The sequence below is a fragment of the Anarhichas minor genome, unplaced genomic scaffold (assembly GCF_050575085.1).
Source record: "Anarhichas minor isolate MPS153535 unplaced genomic scaffold, ASM5057508v1 ptg000045l, whole genome shotgun sequence".
NCBI lineage: Eukaryota > Metazoa > Chordata > Actinopteri > Perciformes > Anarhichadidae > Anarhichas > Anarhichas minor.
Genome location: NW_027466491.1, coordinates 9731281 through 9752210, shown reverse-complemented (window position 1 = coordinate 9752210; position 20930 = coordinate 9731281). Strand labels below are relative to the sequence as shown.

At 43.2% G+C, this 20930-nt stretch overlaps 1 protein-coding gene across 6 annotated transcripts in view; it reads right to left on the bottom strand.

The window, feature by feature from the left end:
- The window catches only part of usp6nl (USP6 N-terminal like), a 56984-nt gene that overhangs the window by 4123 nt on the left and 31931 nt on the right, over positions 1 to 20930 (bottom strand). The window contains exons 3-16 of one of the 6 annotated variants that reach the window (XM_076111469.1): positions 20387 to 20465; positions 19220 to 20162; positions 14014 to 14081; positions 11148 to 11227; positions 9609 to 9648; positions 9163 to 9243; positions 4372 to 4479; positions 3765 to 3874; positions 3424 to 3472; positions 3078 to 3198; positions 2893 to 2987; positions 2617 to 2682; positions 2098 to 2197; positions 1844 to 1996 (exon numbers count right to left, since the gene is read on the bottom strand). In XM_076111469.1, the coding sequence (XP_075967584.1) occupies positions 1844 to 1996; positions 2098 to 2197; positions 2617 to 2682; positions 2893 to 2987; positions 3078 to 3198; positions 3424 to 3472; positions 3765 to 3874; positions 4372 to 4479; positions 9163 to 9243; positions 9609 to 9648; positions 11148 to 11227; positions 14014 to 14081; positions 19220 to 19274 (1126 nt within the window). In that variant the 5' untranslated portion in view covers positions 19275 to 20162; positions 20387 to 20465. Of the gene's footprint in view, positions 1 to 1843; positions 1997 to 2097; positions 2198 to 2616; positions 2683 to 2892; positions 2988 to 3077; positions 3199 to 3423; positions 3473 to 3764; positions 3875 to 4371; positions 4480 to 9162; positions 9244 to 9608; positions 9649 to 11147; positions 11228 to 13447; positions 13485 to 14013; positions 14082 to 19219; positions 20163 to 20386; positions 20466 to 20930 lie in introns of those variants that run through there. The other 5 variants (XM_076111472.1, XM_076111473.1, XM_076111471.1 and 2 more) reach the window with 5 other exon arrangements.

Genomic DNA, 20930 nt, shown 5'->3' with positions numbered 1-20930 from the left:
CGGTTGGTTTGACAGTGTGCGGTACCTTTTATTTTGAAGGAACAGATTTATTGATACTTAATGTTAGCTATTAGTAGCCTTCAAACTCTGTTTTTGCAGAGGTTGGTGACAGAAAAGATCACAGATTGATCCAGCTGTTTGCACAGAGTACATTACACTGCGGTGGTTAACTCAAACTAAGCCTGGTGACGTTCAAAACCATCACAGTTCAGCTAATTCAGATACAACTAAATATCCCTCTCTGCACACCAGCGAGTGTGTTAGCAGATTTAAACAAAAGCCTCCAGTGTTGGAAAAGTGGCTCATTATCTTGTCAGCGGGCGGGAAAACGAACAGACAGCAACTGTAATAGACGTCGGCTCTGGAAGAAAGGAACGTTCTGGTTCCTTCTGTGTAGTATTTAAGTAAATCTTACAAAAGACAGGAAGTCCACACATAGGATGCTGAAAAAGATAAATAAATTAACCCGTCTTTACAAATATGAGTCTGCACTTTGATGTACTTCTACATAGTCGGTGTATTATACATGTAGTAGTTTGTAACAGCGGTGAATCCGAACTAACTCTGACCGAAGTCACACAGTAACAAACAAACGAACTGATGGAGGTAGTAGTAGAACAGCTTCAGTTCCTCGTCGGATGGCAAAGTAAAGCGTTGAAACTATTCTAAATATATACTCTTATAATAGTAATAACGGTTCTTTTAGGTGTATAAAATACGTCCACAGCAGTACATTGCTTCGCTCCCTACAACCACACTTTAAAGAGAAATAAGCTCCAGGTTTAAGAAGTAAATGTGCAGATCAGCTGTTGATTGTTGGCCTAAAAGAATACTTTGATAAGCTATCACACGTCCCAGTGTGGTGCAGTACCGTTAGTTGCCCACCAGACGGCACACAACGTCATCTCAAAGAGCTTTGGAATTAAAACACGGCAGTAAAGAGTAAAAAGAAAAGAGAGTAGGAGAGCCAGCCACTGCAGGACTGAAGCAAAGCATCTGAACTTAGTAAAAAATATCAAGTGTGGGATAAAACACAGCTGGAGGACGGAGTTTGTGAAGGAATAAAACCCCCCCCGAGTGCTGCTGGACAGACAGGCGACAGACAGGACGGACGGACTGACTGAGGGACAGATGGGACAGAGACATGGAGAGGGTTAAGACCAGTCAGGATAGCCCACCGGTTACTGTTGTAGGAGGGAATGTGGCCCGCACTCACGGCCACACTCCTGTTGTTGTTGGCTAACATCGTTTGTGAAGAAGAAGGGAGAGAAGGAAGATTAATGAGGAGACAGAGCAAGATTAGAAACACACACTGTTCATGTAAACGCCTCAATACAGAAAGACGGCCGTTTGTTTCGCTGTCAAATGAACTCTCATGTTTTTGTCAAATATTTTAGAATTATTCCTTATTTTTTCTTTAAATAATAGACTAATTGTGGCGTTTATAAATTCCCAAAAAGTGGTAAAAAACACCAAAGGAGACGACTTTGAACAGCTAAAACCCCCCAAAACTCAGTTTACAATCATATAATACTGAAAAATCTATGATGAACTATATTATATATATATTATATTAATAACTAATAATATTGTTTTTAACTTGTTTAAAAACGAATAATGATTAAAAAGTGCAAATACGTATGTATATTTGTGTATTTGTTCAGGTAAAGATCAGCAGACTATTTATTAGTTCTGCATAAAATATAAATAATACTTGAGATCAGACCTGTAGTAGAAGGTTGATCAGAACAAAGCAGTATGTTGGTTTTAAAGTCGTCTCTGTGGCTTTAACGGAGCTCTAAAGCGTCCTGGTCTCTCTGAGGACCTCATGCTGGATCAGTACCTGGTGCGGGCAGCTCCAGCTTTGCCCTCCGGAGCTCCGTCATGGACGCCTGTAGCTGCTCCACCACAACGTCGTCCTCGAAGAAGAAATCTTTGGCCAAAGTCACCTGCAGAAACTCCACCAGCTCCTCCATCAACAGCTTCATCAGGTGCTCTGTCCATCAAACACACACAAACACACACACATACGTCAGTAAGTGAGTGTTTGAGAGGCGGACAACAGCTGGTAGCTCTGTGCAGGATAAACAGTCTTACTCTTGTGCAGTTTGAGGATCGTGTAGGACATAGTGGGCAGCACTCGTTCCCCCTCCAAGATGTAGATGTCCCAGATCCTGAGGGTGAGAGTGAAGGGAGTCTGGAGGGAGACGGAACAAAAGGTCAGAAGATCTCACTGTCTATTGTCCACAAATCCCTTAAAAAGACCAAAACTAACACAGTGTTCGTCCATCTTTCAGTACTTTCTGACTTCCCTACCTGATGTAAATCCTAAACAAATGTTTAAAGTTATATTCAAAGCCTTTAACAGCAGGACACTCATCTTTATAAAACGTACCAAACAGGCGTAAACAGTGTATTTGTTGTACACTTGTTGGCATCAATACAGAATATCACCACACTTTGATATAAAGTTGTTTTTCTTCCTGATTTCAGATGGACAAAATGCTTTTATTTTTTTATTCCAGCAAATGAATCCCTTAACATTAAACATGTGTGGCTTTGGGAAGATTACGCAAAGAAATGTTGCTTTAAAAATAAAATAAAAAAAGTTCTCACTCTGTCCAGGAAGCACTGGAAGAACCACTTCATGGTGTAGAGGCTGGTCAACACCTCCTGCTGGTCCTGCAGCAGCACAAACACACAGTCTATTCCGTGCATTGATATACCTCCATTACAATCACATGACCACCCTTGAAGGTGTGTTAAGTGTTGCTACTGAAGACACAGGAAGTGTTCCAACGTGGTCACATAATCCGCAGTTATCTGGATGGATGTCTGGTACTATGAGCAGTTGCTGCATTATTGATGTCTCCAGCAGTGTTTGTGTCTCACCAGGTGCTGCTTCAGTTTGGGCATCGTCTTCCTGAGGACGCGGTCGTGGTGCTCCTGGAAACGCATCAGCTTCGGGAAGCCGGGGATAAAAAACCCTAAAAGGTGGCCGCGAAAAAATTTAAGTTTGCAGTCGGACTTGTGTCTCAACCTCAACCCAGCTGCCTAAGTGCGATTGTGTGTTTTACCGTGCATGGCGTGCTTCTGCCCAGACAGCAGCTTGACCAGAGCCCAGAAGGCGTCCTCCTCGTTCATGTAGATCAGCAGCAGAGCTGTGATCTGACTCATGCCCTGGCAGTAGCCCACCTCCTGCAAACACACATCCATCAGTACAGAGACGAGCGCAGTTCTGACTGAGTTCTGCATTCAGTGGGAAACATTTGTTGTAATGACTTGTGTGTCCTTGTGGACTAATCTGTTACTTGTGAAAATGAACCCAAAACCTGAGGTGACATCTTTGCAAATCCAGTAAAAAGGCACACAGACAGATGCTGGGAGTAAAAGAACAGCAACGTGTGAGTGCGAATGACTCACCGTGTTGTAGACGGAGTAGGCTGTGAGGACGTGGAAGAGAGCCTGCTGCCTGAGAACACAAACACCAGGAACACAGTTTAGAGCTCTTAAACTTCCAGTTAAATCACATGTATGGCCTGTAAAACCAATGGATGTTAAGTATGACTTTTGTCGACATGCTATACTATGTCTTTTTATGATGCTTTTTTGACAAAATATACTATACATTTTTGACGTTTTATTGACACATTATGCTGTCAATAACAATATTTTAACTTCAAATACTGGGCCAAATATTTTGTTACTTTTACAGGAGAGTAAAGGTTGCTGTTAATGCAGAAGTCTATTCCGCAGAGACGTACTTGACATCGTAGCGATGCATGAACATGATGTGGTCCCTGTAGGTGCGGTTCACGTCCAAGTCGATCTGACGGATGTCTGTGGAGAGTCCTCTGGCTCTGGCTTTTAGTTTCTGCAGACAACCAGGAAACACAGAAACAAGAACAACGGTCAGTGACAGAGGAGACATTTCTATTTAAACTGTCCTCAAACATCTTCTTCGTCATATATTGGATAATTAATCTGTCAAACAAAATGTCATAAAGATAAAACAGATTGTTATCAACAGAAAAATTCTCTTTCAGTTTATATTTCCCACTTTGTTTCCTGACTTTGCCCTCAGCTAATGAGTATCACAATACCTCCACACAGCGATGTTATTGATCCTACCAGCTAAACTTTCTCATGAGATCCAAAGTTTGTCTCCGTTCTTGACAGTCTGCAGATTCACACAAACACAATTAAGCCTCCAAAGCCACATCTTGTCCAACTGAAGCTCAGCGAAATCAAATAAAGCTGAATCTTAATCTTTATGAGGCTTGTGCTGTAATGAAGGCTGATTTTATAACCCATGTGTGGGAGAGCAGGACGGTAAAGAGTGTTTTTAGTGGTGAGATCCCAGCTCCGTACCTCGTAGAAGTCTTTCTTCTCCTCCTTCATTTTGGGAATGTCGAGCAGCAGACACCACACCTCCCCTCGGAGCTGCAGGGGAATTCCCTTATAGACCCTCCTGACCAGCTGGGAGGAAACAAACAGCAGGAGGTCGTTGTTAGAAAGGCCTTCAAAGAGGAGCGGCTCCGCTCATCTCAAGGAAACACTTAGACCAGGTTCTTATTCAGGTTCATAGTCCTAAAGCTCAGGCAGCAATGTAATTAGATATCAGATGGTGGAGAGACAGTTATGATGAAAGACCTGACATAAAAATACTCCTCACATTTAATCTTTTTCTTATTAATAATTCGTCTTTGCAAAGTAGAAAAAGGTTTTTCTTATAAATCTCCCATAAAGAGTTTTCATGCCTTTAGCTCTCTCCATGTTTTAAAATAAAGACCTTTCTTTTTAAACTGGCTTTAAAGTTGGAGTAATGTTACAGCCTTAGTTTTTAGGATTTAATCATTGTTTTGTATATTATCTTCTATCCCTGATTCTTATTTTATTTTGTCATTAAAGCAAATTAAAAAACAACTTTTCTGATGATCGATTCATTGTTTACGTCATTTATTTTGTTTTATGTCTTTAGACATAAATATCTTTGGGTATCACCTTTGATGCCATTTAACAAAAAGACTAAATAAAACATAACTCATCACATCAACACGATGCCAGGAAAGAAATACAGTTTTATCTGTTGAAAGGTTGATGTTGCTGCAGACCACAGAGACTCTGAGCTGCAGGCAGTTCCCAAAAAGATTATTCAAAGTAGAGAAAAACCCATCGAGCTGCCGTGAGCTCGTCAGAGATGCAAACAGCGTTTGCACTCGGCACTCATCCACGAGCAACAAGCAAGAGGGCTTCTGGGAGGTGAACCACGACCATCTGGCTGGACCAGCTCCAGGAGAGATTGTGGGCAGAGAGAGAGGGAGAGAGGGGGAGAGAGAGAGAGAGGGGGGGGGGAGAGGGAGAGCGAGAGGGAGGGAGAGAGAGAGAGAGGGGGGGAGAGAGAGAGACGGAGAGAGACAGAGAGAGAGGAGAGGGAGGGAGAGAGAGAAGGGAGAGAGAGGGAGAGAGGAGAGACAGAGGAGAGAGAGGGAGAGAGAGAGAGGGAGAGAAGAGAAAGAGAGAGAGGAGAGAGAGAGAAGAGAGAGAGAGAGGAGCGAGAGAGAGAGAGAGAGAAGAGAAAGAGAGAGAGGAGCGAGAGGAGAGAGAGAGAAGAGAGAGAGAGGGAGAGAGAGAGAGAGAGGAGAGACAGAGACAGAGGAGAGAGAGAGAGAGAGGAGAGGGAGAGACAGAGAGAGAAGAGGGAGAGAGAGAGGGAGAGAAGAGAAAGAGAGAGAGGAGAGAGAGAGAGAGGAGCGAGAGAGAGAGGAGAGAGAGAGAGAGAGAGAGAGAAGAGAAAGAGAGAGAGGAGCGAGAGGAGAGAGAGAGAAGAGAGAGAGAGGGAGAGAGAGAGAGAGAGAAGAGAGAGAGAGAGAGAGAGAGAGAGAGGAGAGACAGAGAGAGAGAGAGAGAAGAGAGAAGAGAGAGAGAGGAGCGAGAGAGAGAGAAGAGAGAAGATAGAGAGAGAGAGAGAGAGAGAGGAAAGGGAGAGAGGAGAGGGAGAGAGAGAGAGAGAGAGAGAGAGAGTTAGCTACAGAGACTGCCATGCATGCAGAACAGTCCAAAGTAATTCAGCGCTCCACAAAAGAGATAGAAAATCATTGCGGACTCCGGGGCGAAGAAGATTAAGTCTTAAAACCCAAACTGCTGGAACAGCAAAGCTAATCGGAGCAGTGAATTCTCCGTCCACAGCTTTTTGAAAGCCGACCGGCCGGAACGGTTGTACGGCAGATATGGGAGGTGACTTTGAATGTGCTGCTCAGGTGATTGACGGGAGGGACCGTGTTCACTGCCCCGGGGCTGCAGGTGAGGAGTGGAACGATTTCTGCTCTTCTTTGTCGCAAACAACAACAGACGGAATGTTTTTTAAGTTTTGGACTGCTGGTCGGACAAAACGAGACATCTGTAGATGTTATCTTGGGTTGTTTACACTATTTTCTGACAAAACAGCGAATCTATTAATTAAGAGAAGAATGCTTAATACGACTCAGATCCGAGACTTTATGTGACTCTATATTTGATCTTTAACATGAAATGTGTTGCTTTGAAATAAAATCCTGTAGAGAAAACTGGTTTACAGAGATGTTAATGAACTCGCCTGCATGTCAGCGTATGTACGTGTGTCATCACCTCAGATTAATGACATTACGTCGTGTGTGTGTGTGTGTGTGTGTGTGTGTGTGTGTGTGTATCAAAAGCCTACACTCCATCAACCTCGTATCACCACACGTGGGACTCGCTCGTTTCTAGTGCAACAGCCTTTGTAATTAGGCTCTGATGAGCGAGTCAATGAGAGCATCTGTTAGCACTAATCATCCTTTCACTCTGTGTGTGTGTGTGTGTGTGTGTGTGTACTCGAACACGCGTGTCAACATTTACACGTCTGTGAATCTGTGCATCTTTTCATTTACTGTGTCATCACAGTGACCAGATTAGTATTTATTTTGTCACCTGGAGCTCGTCAGAAGGTGTTTGTTGTTGTTTCCACCGGGTTGCACAGATGTTTTGGTCTCTGGTGGTAAACGACCACAGAACACAGAACACAGAACGTCCCACCAGAACACCAACTGTCTCCTGTTCTTGCACCAAAACAAACATGGCCGACAATCAGCAGATCGCACTGTTTGTATGCAGCGACAGTAGGACTGTAGGGCACAGAGAACGCTTCAGGTGGAGCTGTTTATTTACAGGTGACAAACAAGTGATGTCATCATCGGTCGCCGACATCAAACAAGTTTAAAAAGATCGTTATGAGAACAAATGTACAACAACAACACCGTATGATTTCATCTGCTGATCGTCAACGTTGGATGAAACAGACTAGAACAGACCAGGACCAACTGACCCAGACTAGAACAGACCAGGTCCAACTGACCCAGACTAGAACAGATCAGGTCCAACTGACCTAGACTAGAACAAACCAGGTCCAACTGACCCAGATTGGAACAAACCAGGTCCAACTGACTCCAGCTGACCCAGACTAGAACAGACCAGATCCAACTGACCTAGACTAGAACAAAAACAGGTCCAACTGATCCTGAATAAAACAGACCAGGTCCATCTGAAGCCGACGGACCCAGACTGGAAAAGGCCAAGTCCGACTGTCCCAGACGAAAATAGACCAGGTCCAACTGATCCAGCCTGGAATAGACCAGGTCCAACTGACCCAGACTGAAGCAGACCCGGGTACACAGCTCCAGTCTTACTCACTGGCTCCACCTCCCTGACTCCACAGCATCATCCCTGTTCAGCTAAACACAACAACCCGGAGCCGAACTCGTGGAGCGCGGACGCTTCTTTACATCTGCTCAGCTCTCCCGTGCGCTCCTCCTGCGGGCCGACTGTTCTCAGCAGCTGGCCGCTGAGGAAACGAAACCCAGAGACGTAGCGAGCGTGACCCGCCTCGCTTCCGCCGAGCTGACAAAGAGGAAAGAGAAACATCCCCGAAGCTTTAAAGAAGAAAGAAGCGGCGCGATGTGACGGAGAGAGAGAGAGAGGGGGCTGAACGGCTCCTCCGTGTCCTTGGTCGGTTCACATTCTTTGAAACTAAAGAGGACGCGACGCCACAGAACGAGTCTCTGAGCTCTTTGTGCCAGACATGAGTGCATTTCACATTTCAAAGCCCACGCGATAAATCCCGCTGAAAGCAACATGAAGGACACGGTGAAGCGCTGCAGGCAACACCACAACACAACCTGCCACTAAATGAAAAAGGCCCTAATGAAGGCAGCCAGGACCGACCCCCCCCCCCCCCCCTCTAATAGTCCAAGAGGGAGTCTTCATCTGCTGCTGACAGGACGACGGCAGCAGAGAGCTTTTAGGTGTTACTCTCCAAACTCTCTCTTCAGCAACTGAAAACTAAGAAAGTTAAGTGTGTTTTAACCAAATCACTCTTTGTTTCACGCAATTTAGTTCTGCGATAGTTGTTACATTATCACCACATTGAAATGTTATTTATGAAACTCACATCTCAGGCAAATTTAACACAATTTTTTCAAGAACGAAATCTTATATTTTAGATCTTTTGCTGTAGTGAAATTAAATATACCTTTCAAATACATTGCACCTATCAAGCACAGTCTCTTGATACGTTTGCAACAATATAACTATAAACAATCTATGTTTTTATAACAAATCATAGTGTCACGTAATCAAGTACTGAACTTACAATTTTGAGGTACTTTACTTTACTTGAGTATTACTTTTATCTACTTCTACTTCATTACATCTCAGAGGTAAATATTTTACTTCACTACATTTATCTTACATATTTAGATTCTACAAATAAGACATATGATCATTTTATAAAATACAATACTGTGTTAAATATTTAAACTATAAAATGTGCTCCATCGGCTGTAACACTGAATTAATTAAAACAAATTTAAATACTATGTATATGTATATATATATATATATATTATAATATAACTTTCTGAAAGGGACGATTCTGCCCAACTAGTATTTTTACTTTAATACTTTCTACATTGACTTTAGAGAAATCTTGAATTTAAAACTTTTACTTGTAACAGAGTATTTTGACAAAGCGGTATTGCTTCTTTTACTTATAGTACTTCCTCCACTACCACATAGTACTGACATATATATTTTAGAGGGTGGAGGAGGAGGAGGAGGAGGAGGAGCGACAAACAAACGGTAGATCACCTTGTCGCTGTTCTTGTATTTGTCCCAACTCTTCAGCATCTTCAGCCATTTCCCGGTCCTCTCCACCTCCACGTGTTTTTGCTGAGCGGAGAGAAGAAGCGACACATTAATAACTTCCTCTCGTCGAGTTCTTTCTGTGTCTGCGTTCACGTCCGCTGGGAATCGCTGTCGGAGCGACGTGTTTACGCCGCATGTTCAAAGCGGTTCGAAGCCGTCGAGATGTGAACACAAATGTTTTGGAGCAGAACAAAGCACATCTGTCAGCTCTGGGATCAGGAATTGGATTTTAATATCACAAATACATCACTTATACACTAAGACTCCAACATGAGTCATGTGAGGAACAATGCAAACAGGAAAAAGGGAGTTTATTATCTTTAACATGGTGGAAATAATAGTGATATTTATTTGAAATAGAGTTAAAGAGACGTAATGAAGTAACTCACCTTCTCCTCCACTGAGTCATAGGATGGAAGTTCATTCTTACTGAAGAGAGAAGAAGAAAGAGAAGGAGTGAATGAGAGGAAGAGGTCTTCAGCTTATTCTTAGTTTCTTCCTGCTGTCATATGTGCAGAGTGGAAGAATCATAGTTTAGTCGACGCTGTCAGAAAACAACAAAGCTGATCGATGAACAACGGAGTGAAATCCGGGTCGGTGCTCGTCTCGCTCTCTCCGACAGGAACATCAAACATGTCAGCGGTCACACGAACAGGAAACAACAGATCAGACATTCCTCCATTCCTGCAGGAGTTACTTTGCTTTTCTTTTCTCTTTACAGCCACACTGCCTGTACGGAAGCCCACAGGGGACTTTATTAAGAGAATAATATGAGCGTGATAATAAAAATGTAACTCCAAAATAGCATCATTCTTTTTCCACACACGTTTCTGTTATTTGAGTAAAAACTTTCAATTATAATTTTCACGTTCACATACTTGTATCAGGTTACATTTTATATATTATTAACTCAAATAACACAAACCTTTGTGGAAGATAACAATGCTTTGTGGACATTTTCAAGTTCAAATTATGATTTCAATAAATAAACAATAGAATACAGATTTTAATGAGGTCAGCTGAAAATGCATGTTTGATCTCTGCTGATGAATATTTGTCACTATTTTCTCTTTGCTTCCTTCTTGTTTTTAACAAACAACAAAGTGTCAAAATCAAGATGAAAAGTGACAGTTGATCTATTGTTCCAACATGTCTACGATGTCTTTCACATTTTAGGATCAAAGCAAAATAGCAACAAGAAAAAACTAAAAATTCCTTTCAACAAACAAACTTTCCTCTTTAAAAAAAAAGAAAGAAATGAACTCTAAATTAGGTCACTTTTTCCAGGAAATAATGACGTTATTAAGAAATAAGAGACCCTTAAAATAACTCAAATGGGAGCGAGCCGTGCCACACAGGTGAGCTCACTGCAGACATGAGTGCTGATGAGGTGTGTTGTTTTTAATTGTCATGAGTTAAGCGATTACACACATGAGGTATTTCCTGCTTTTATATAAATAGATCAACACACGCAACAGAGTTCTTCTCGAACCAGACACAACTTTCGGGGAAAAGCATCATTCTTCTTCTTCTTCTTCTACCCAGCCAGTGACCTCACCTCAGGCTACTTCTGTCCCCGTCTAAAACAATCATCCTGATGTTCTCTTTTCTTTCCTCCCTCCATCTTCCACCGCCTATGGTCTGGATCGTACCACTCTATGCTAGCACTGATGCCCTGTGATTGTGGCTAACCAGGCTGCTTCCTGCCGGCATGTGCCAGCCTATATATATCTATATCCTATATATATAAATATATATATAAAACACTCCAGCACAGTGCTGTCTAAGCCACAAACACACTCTCCTCTCAGCCTCTCATTTTCTCCCTGTTCCCTTCAATATAGCTCAAAGTGGGCTCTGGATGGTTCTTAATTTAGTTATTAGGAATAATGACAGGTTACGATGTTATTTTCTGTGCGAGTCCTTACTGAACGAAGCCAAAGCGGTCGATGACTTTGTAGAGGTGGAAGTTGGTGTCCTCCCAGGGCTCCACGATGGCTTCTTTTCCCTGGAGTCAAGGAGAGAAAAGTGTCGGTATCACATAAAGACGGACAGACGGTGAACTGGGAACAGTTTCTATCAGTTACAAATGAGATGTACTTTGGGTTTTTAGACGTTAACTCAGTGAGTGCTGATGGAGCAGCTTCAACGTTAGCAAAGCATCTGTTCAATCCAAACTACATTCAGAATACAAGCATTTTAAATGTGCTTGTCGTCTTGCGGAGAATCTGACTTCAGACTTTTAACAAATCAGCATCTTCATCTTATTATTTCTGCATCCTTTTGATCTGTTTTGTGCAATTAAATCACTTTTCTGGGGGTTCATACTGCTGTAATAAACCAGGTTAATTCAGCAGCACGAAGAAATGGGAATAAACACAAAAACTAGAATAAATAAAGTAAAAATGAGTCAGCCATTTGAAACATTAGGACCAAAATGTGACGTGCACTTTGGAGAATTTTCTGACCTTTTAAAGACAAAAACTATGAATCTGAAAAACAACCGACAGTGTAGATAATTAGTTGCAGCGCTGCAGTTTCTCTCCTGATGCCCGTCGAGCGCTGAAATAAAGCGAACAGTGACTCCTGATTGAGCTACAGATTACATGCCACCCACGTTCTTCAGGGGCAGAGAATCATGTTTTGATTGGCTGCTACATTAGGAGGGGAGCCACGACTCCGCCACCTTTGGGGAAAGTGTGTGAGCGCGAGTGTGTTTATGAGAAACCGTGTGTGTGTGTGTGTGTGCGATTAACAGGTGTGAAATGAACAGCCACCGGTGACGCCCACCTGCGTCACCGTCTGACTCCAGGCCAGAAACTGGCTCTATAGTTAATTCACCATCACGGACCAACGACACAGAGAACCCACAGTGGGAGCGTCTGAGTGTGTGAGGAAGGATTAGGAAGAGAGACGAGCAGGGAGAGAATATCAAAGAGTGTGTGAGGAAAAGAATAAATGGGACGAATAGAGGACACAAAAAGTTGAATAAGAGTCAACGCAAAGCTCACACCATGAAGGACAGAAGTATGGAAATGTCGCAAATCGATTTGAGGCTTTGTTGTACAGAAACAACTCACGGACCTCTCACCTCGCCTGCTGTTAATATTCTGCATACAGCCACAGAGACAGAAGGCCTGTCCGTGGTCTCACAGGTCAGTCTGACGACCAGATGTTGAGGTGAAATATTTCTAAATTCATCTCCACCCTCAGCAGAAACACACCAGCTAAATAAATGACACACACACACACACACACACGCACACACACCTCTGGTGACTCTAAAGACCTCTGTGTGTGTTTTTATATCCCGCCTCACACCATCATCTGACACATTCATCATTTCTCTCCCTGCTTTAAAAATCAATCAATGTTGGGGGGGGGGGGGGGGGTGGATTCAAGCAGGACTCAGCGCTTCTATGATTGTGTGTCACCAGAACTTTGTGATCGACTGCACTGATTCGGTCATGTGTGCTTTCTTAAAGTGCTGCTGTTCAGGATTTCTACGGTTTATTAACCGATTCATGACAATGAATCAGTGACAATGAATCAGTGGTTCCCCTTCTTCGTTTGTGCTTTTGACCCCTTAATACAAAGCAGTAGCAAATGTGAACCTCACAGTTACAGTAGAGGAAAAGTCAGGGGATCAACAGAATCAGCAGGGTTCATCCTCTGAGGATCATGAATATCTGTACGACATTTCATGACAATCCGTCAAATAGATGTTGAGATATTTCAGTGTGGAGACAAATACAATAGCACACATTAGCAAAGTCAACACATTTGATTTAAATGCGACACTTTTGGTGAAGATGTTTTAAAACAAATATCCAAAAATATCAGCTTCAGCGATCGGCGAGAGAAAAAACAAAAACACAACAGACAGCAGTCAGTAACAGAGAAACAAAACGTTGCACTTTCTGCAAAGACAAAACAAATCATTTTTAATATCCGCACACGAACGCCGGCTGATGTGAAACAGCGAGCAGCGAGTGTGTGTGGTCGGCGTGACAACCGAGTCCATTAAACTCCTCCCCATCCCCGACAGCGACAAGGACACTGATTTAGCGCTGATTGTGCCTCCACACACACACACACACACACACACACACACACACACACACACACACACACACACTATAAGCGCCTCCATCATCTCCTCTCTCATAATGAGGCAGCTTGATTATGCAGCCTGCTGGACTGAATTAAAAAAGATGAATTTACAAACCGAGCGTGGTGGGCTGGTTCGACTGATACCGCCGGGGCTGAGAAATATAGGAAACATCCACACACACACACACACACACACACACACACACACACTATGGAAACTATGTACAGGAGTAAATGTACAGAATACATTCTTCTCTTTTAAACCACACATTTCTGTCTCGCACTGCCCATCTGACACAGTAAGTGTGCAGCCTACTGAACTTTACACACACTGTGGACCATGAATGAGGCTTTTAAATGCTTTATTTTAAATGCTTTATTTTAAATGCTTTATTTTAAATGCTTTATTTTAAATGCTTTATTTTAAATGCTTTATTTTAAATGCTTTATTTTAAATGCTTTATTTTAAATGCTCCATTTCAAATGTGGCTCTTGCATTGAAATCACAGCCTTTGATGAACTCATGAAAATATGGAGAACACACAGCGGCAGATTCTGCACAACGCTCGCTGGTATTGTTGTGTTTCACGGGCAATATGGATCACCGCCCCTAACCACCACAAAAGCACTGTTTCAGGGTAAAGTATGCTTACTGCCGGCTGGACGGAGCGCTTACCACACCTTGTCATATTTGGCGACGATCTCGGCCCGCTCCTGGTCAAGTTTCACCGCCGCATCCTGATCAGACGCTGGAGAGCAAACAGAGAAAATAACAAAAGGAAGATTTAATGAGTGTCGACAGGTTTTCACAAACACAAACTTTAAAAGCAGCGCGGTCACACTCTTTGTGTTTGTGGCAAATGTTTTTCAAGAGAGGAATCACTGAACGCTGATGTCAATGTTCCAGGCACAGGCAACAAACCAGGCTATAGAGCATAAAGTTAGTATTTTAACACAGCAGATAAAAAGACATGACTTAAGGCCTTTGTATCACGTCACCAAGAAACAACACAAAAATGCGAAATACTCGCCTGCCAATATTATACTGTATGTCTAGGGCTTTTATTGTGAAAGGTTTAGGTTGGACCAACATTGCCGCCCCTGGAGCCACGCTGCCGACGTTATCGTGACTTAAAGAAACAACTAAAACCTCAACAACTTTAACACAGACTATGGTGCATGAATGTAGGCCACGAGCTTCACTTCAAAGTCACACAAGAGTAAGAAAATCATGTTGAAGTTTGGTTAAAAAAAGGGCTGCTTGCAAGTTTTCCGATTATTCTGTCATCACAGACGCACTTCTGTGTTACGTCAACTCTTCCAGTGCCAGGGCCGAGAGCTGACGTGGAGATCACACACACACACACACACACGCACGCACACACACGCACACGCTTGGTGAGGCCAGCGTGACCTCAGCCAGAGAGAATAATGTGTTTACATGAAGCAGCTCCTCTAACACTGACAGCTGCGAGACGTCACCGTGGCACAGAAAGCTTTTTTTTTCTGTGTTTGCAGCATTGTGTGAGTGTAAATGTGTTTATACGCACACAATGAACACACACCTCTCACCTCTAAATCAGTATCCCCCCCCCCACACACACACACTGTATTAAGTGGGGTCATGTTGTGTTTGTGTTGAGTACAGTGTGTAGTAACGGAGGCGTGTAATGAATCATACCTACAGGCAGTGAGAGGAGAGTGAGGCACTACATGCTGAAACCATCACAATAAACACCCTGAAGAGGATGAAATATTTACACCAACTGATGCTGAAGGAACCGATGCCGCCATGTTTCATTATTAAAGTTTGTTTACAAACGTACAACATCCTGCCTCAGTACAAATCTTTAATAATCTAACTGTTAAATATGACTTTTTTTCAACTGGACCGATAGAAACATGCTGAGTTTCGGCTAAACTGCAAAAAACCCGTCTCTGGTTGGAAGAATTTCCGTCTCTTGAAATCGGCACAAACTATCAACTACAAACCGCTTTAATCTCACACCACTGCCTCTGGGCTGCACATCGTTTGAACCCCATCGAGCTGAGGATCCCTTTTTTTTTTTTTTTTTCATCCCTTTTACAGGAAGCACTTGACTCCAGTCGTCCTCCGGCTTCCTCTCCGGGTCTCTGGGGTTCGACGGGAGGAACTGGAATTCCAGAACGCTCCGAACAAACATGCTCCTTATTGAGCCGGCTGGCATTTTTATGACAGGATGGTGTGTGTGTGTGTGTGTGTGTGTGTGTGTGTGTGTGTGTGTGTGTGTGTGTGTGTGTGTGTGTGTGTGTGTGTGTGTGTGTGTGTGTGTGTGTGTGTGTGTGTCTCAGTGAAAGGCATGTCGCTGTGGGCTGCCAAGAGCACACAGCAGGAGACGACGCTGTGTGTGTTTGTGTGTTTGTGTGTGTGTGTGTGTGTGTGGGGGGGGGGGGGGTAAGTCCATACACAACAGTCTGGGGCAAATAAACAAATACAGTAAAACCCTTTTTTTCTGCTGGGAATTCCACCCCAGGAAGCCCTGTGGTTCCCATAGTGAGGCAGAGGAGTTGGGGAGGAAATGGTATTCAATCTTCTCTTTGCACTGCAGCTTATAGCCTTAACTCTGAGCCCCCTTACAGACATATTAGTATTCCACAGCGGCCTGACTTAAGCAAAATGCAATTAGACCCCTTTTCACGCCTCGAGGATCACACTGGAGCCCGCGACGGAGATCGTGGGGTTGTGCGTATGTTTGTATTTCTCTCGTTGGACTCGGCCAGAGAGTTTAGAGGAAGAAGCATTTTGGACTTAGTTTTATCTTAGTGGCTCTGAAATGTGTTTAACATAATGTGCACACAAAGAGGACTCGTCTACACTGGATTACGTTAATAATAGAGGAAAGTTTATTAAGAAAAGTCTCATTAAATGAGATATTTTGTGACAAATTTCAGGGCAATCAAACATTGCCTAGTTGGGCAATTGCATGAGCTCTGATTGGATTTTGGCCTTAAGAGAAAAACAAAAATTGATCTGATAATTCCTGATTAAAATGCAACTTTTGGCATATTTAATTTAGCGACATCTCCTCTACAGGTGCTTGCGTTTTAACAACATTTAACAATTAAGAACTTTAATAAATGAAAAAGGTTTTTTGTAGAAGACATTCCTCGTAGCGAAGGTGTGGAAGAAAGCTTCGGTTTGAGAGTCAAAGCTCAGGTAAGGTGTTGGCAATAGTACAGACATCACTTTAATAAAGATAGAGGTTGAATAAACATGGATTAATGAACAAAACTACAACTATAAGTCACAACATGTGATTATTAAACAGGACCTGAGTGTGTTTTATGCCCCTCCCTCCACTGAGAGCTGACCTTTCACCTCCTCCGCTCTGAGCTGTCTGTCCGTCCTCAGCGGTGAGCTGACTGTCCTGCTGTGATTAAAATGTCCCTCCTGTCATCCACATGCCCAGCTGGACGCTGCCCTGTCACACCCCCCCCCCCCCCCTGCTTCGTGCTGCATTCAGGTCACGTGGGAACTTACCGTCAACCCCGAGGGCTTAAAAAACGAGTCACCAGTGTTCATGCACGAGAAACCATCTGAAAAACCGTCGTCGATAATTAAAAATTCAGGAAGTGAGGTGTGACTTCCCCCAGCAGGGTTTCACAGGTGACGCTCCGCACATTTTATTTTAATCCAGCAGCTTTAAAAGCAGCCAAGTGATCTCCAGGTGGAAGACTCCACATTCCACAGTAACATCTAATTCTGCCGGCGACCGCCACAGTACAGGACGTGTGACAGGAAGCGTTGAGAGGTGTATTTGTTCCTCATTATCATGGCTGCTAATGACCAGCGCCGACAACCAACAACACGACGACCATAATCACTCCCTGGTTTCCTCCGCTCTCCTGAAGCCGTCTGAGGGCTCCTGTAATGAGCCCTCTTTGTTCTTTATGCTAAAGAGTCACGACAGCTCTTTGTAAACCGTGTTCTTGTTGTCCTCTTACGTAGATGCCATCTACACCGAATGAGAAATAATAATAATAAAAGTCATAATTGTGCAGAGGTTTATTGGAGAGTTCACTTGGTTCGGCTGCGGTGCGTTCAGGGCCCACATTTAATCACCACACACGTTCAGAGCTCCTCAGTGTCCAATTATCCACTATGTGGTCACTAAACATGGAGGAAAATCGTTGAAGCGATGATGATTTCTTAATTTGCTGCCATCGATATCATGATAGCGTCTCTTGTGACATTTAAAAAGCAGAAGTGTTGCAGCTTTTATTAAAGGTGATGGTTATGAACTCTGGGTAGTTTTAGCTTCAAGCTTTCTGTTAAACTGAACTTGCAACGGATTTAAATTTACTGTTGAGAGTTATTGTTTGATTCTGAAAGTTTTCAGTTCTGCAACATTTCAGCCTTTTTGTTGGTTTATGGTTGTTTGACATTTAATAACGTGGCTCAGGTGTTGCTCCATCTGCTGTTAAATTGGCACTTTTCTAGGCAGAAACTATTGTTTTCTTTAGACTGGGACGATGCACTTCTGTTTTCCAGGCTTTAACTGCACTTTTGCAGACATTGAATACAATCCTTCTTACTTGATTAGTCCCCTAAAAAGTGTGCTGGCTGGGATCAGTATTGGTTGTAATTGGTTTGCACAAGCTTACGTAATCCACACGTCTTATTTAAAAGGAAGATAATAATAATATTTTTATATAAAAATAGAAAGTGTGCAATGTGAAGCATCTGTGACAATCACTTCCCAAGCAATGCAGAAGCAACGCCGGCAATTTAGGTAAAACTGAAACATTGTAGCGCCTCAAAACAAGCTGGAACCCTCACAATGAAGTCACCCACTTCACAACAAACAACTGACGAGGCAACACTCCACACCACACTAATACGTGTTATTACCGCGCGTCCAAAACAATCATCCGTCTCTCCCAGTCTGCATTTACAAGCAGACCTCGACCACACGTTAGCATGCTAGCACGTAGCACCCTCAAGTTAGAAGGCAACTGAAGGCATTTCACAGCTCAGCCTTATCCACATGCTAATGCTAGCACAGCATATTAGCATTCTAATATTAGGGCATCATATTGTGTTTGCACATAATAGTTAATTTGCTGAGTGTCGACACTTGTCTGCTGCTGAGCGGGTGACATCATTTGGTGTTTGTGTGAGGAGTCACACCGGTCGATGCAACACATCATCACAGTCACATCTCACCTGTTGCATGTTAAATGCATATTAATAAGGTATGGCTAAACGTTTTACAGGTGATTTTGGCCCGTTGGTGGCATTAGATTAAAAGTCAAAGGATCATCAACGTTATCTGGATTCATCCTCGAGGAAACATGAATGTTTGCACCACATTTTCTGGACATCCATGTCACGGGATTACACTTATTTAACAATATTTAAAGTTACTTGGACATCAAATAATTCTGCTGTGCAGGTAGGTCAGCGTGCAGCAGCAAGATGGCTGCATCCGTTCTCCTCACACATGTAATATCTTGCATGTTAGGAGCTATTTGCAGTGACCGTGGATTCAGTCTGAGCTTGTTAAGACTAAACCAGATCTTAATGGAATTTTGTACCAATATTTACTACTGTAGCATTCTCAAAGGAGGTAAAAAACAGAAAATCCACCACGTTCTAGTCATTCCAATACATGTTCTTCATCAGATACACTGAATTACACAGGATTTACACTTAGACAAACCCATTTAAATCAAGTAATATAAACCAGTTAAAACAAAACCTCTCATGCGTACTTGCAATGGAAAATCCACCCCAGAACCAAGTCAATTTATGCATCCGTCACATACCAGACTACTAACTAAATATGTACACAAGCCAGCTGTATCGCCACGCTAAGCAACAGGAATGAATCACTTCATCTTTTACCTCTTTTCAAGCCGCCCAGTGGATCCTCAGAGCGAGTCGGAGCTTTAGTCCGCATCGGTCAACCGGGTCCAAAACAACCAAGAGACAACCTGAACTACCTCATCCCGTCGCCGTTCCCTCCCCACCGCCACGCACCAACAGACGGGAGAGAGGGAAATATGAGCGAGAGGCAAAAAGAGAAGTGAGATCAGCGAGTTGACAATGCTGCCGTTTGTTGTGCTGCAGCCTCACGAGCAGAGAGACGGGACAGAAAGAAATCTGACTTCAGGAGCGAGTCAGTCCCACTCGCAGCATTCCCCACCCAAACACAACAATAACACAATAACAAGCTCTATTCAACACATCAGAGAGAGGGAGGGAGGGAGGGAGAGAGAGGGAGAGAGAGACACAAGGGGCTCCAGCCAACTGAAGGGGGAACTTTTCCAAATGTCACAAAAGTTAAATGCGACTGTTCATGAGTTTGGTCGCTTCAGTTTAATCCAAAAGCAAAAAAACAAACATCTAAAAAGTAAATTTCATTAAGCTGATCGAACCACCGCGATGTGATTATTTATGTAACAAATTCAGCAATTAAACTATTTCATGAACTGTCCACAAAATAAATTAGAAAAACGTCTCCGTACGTCTTTCAAAGTGAAGCACAAACAAGTCGGGGAAGAGAGGAGAACCGAAGATGACAGTTTGATGATGAACAGTTTCCATTAAAACTTCATTATGTGATGGACGTGATGTACCATGAAGGGTCTTGTGATGTGGCGTATCAGAAGATAGGGAGGGGGGGGTGGGGGGCGTTTGGGGAGGCTGAAATGAGCGACAGGCAAAGACAAAAAAGAAGTTCTCTTTTCGGCGGCGGCGGCGGCTCTATCTCTGTGCTCCATCGGTACAGGAAGTATCTGTTTGTGAGGGAGGGAATGGGACTTAAGTGCTGTTATCACTTCTGAAGCTCCAGGGTCAGAGAGAGAGAGAGAGAGAGAGAGAGAGAGAGAGAGAGAGAGAGAGAGAGAGAGAGAGAGAGAGAGAGAGAGAGAGAGAGAGAGAGAGAGAGAGAGAGAGAGAGAGAGAGAGAGAGAGAGAAAAGGAGGGAGGGAGGGGGGGTTACTGCTTTCAGACGTCATCTCCATTTTCTGGAAGTCCACTTCATCAACGTCTCCATTTGTGCTTCACTACCTTCAAAAGTGACCCTGATTCAATGGAGTCAGTACTGTCAGAGGCTTTCATCTCTCCTCGCTCTTTTTCTTCTTCTTTTCTGTTGGCAAAGAGAAACGTACAACTCATTCCTGTATCAGTTCTACCTTCCACTGACACTTTCAGTGGTTCAAAAACAACTCATCAACTGTAGCTGATTAATGTTAATTCTGTGAGTAACTTGACCAAAGGCCAAAACAAAAGTTGTCTCGTTTTAACAATCCTGTTGGCCAAGCGCACAACTGTATAATGCGTTGTTGAAGAGAGGAAGAAGAAAATGAACGCCCTCGCAGCACATTGTTAAGGTTTTGGAAACATCGTGTTCTTGGTTTAATACCAGACCGACTGTCCTCTCAATGTCCGCATAGCTCGTCTGTGCGAGCAGTATTTTACAACCCATATTCCGTTTATTGTTAGGCGGTGAACTCTAGTGGCTGTAGCAATCATGAGTGGAGCGAAGCAGACAAACGCAGGACTTTCACCTGGTAGACCGCCGTTCGTGTCTCGTATGAAATGTTGACTTATT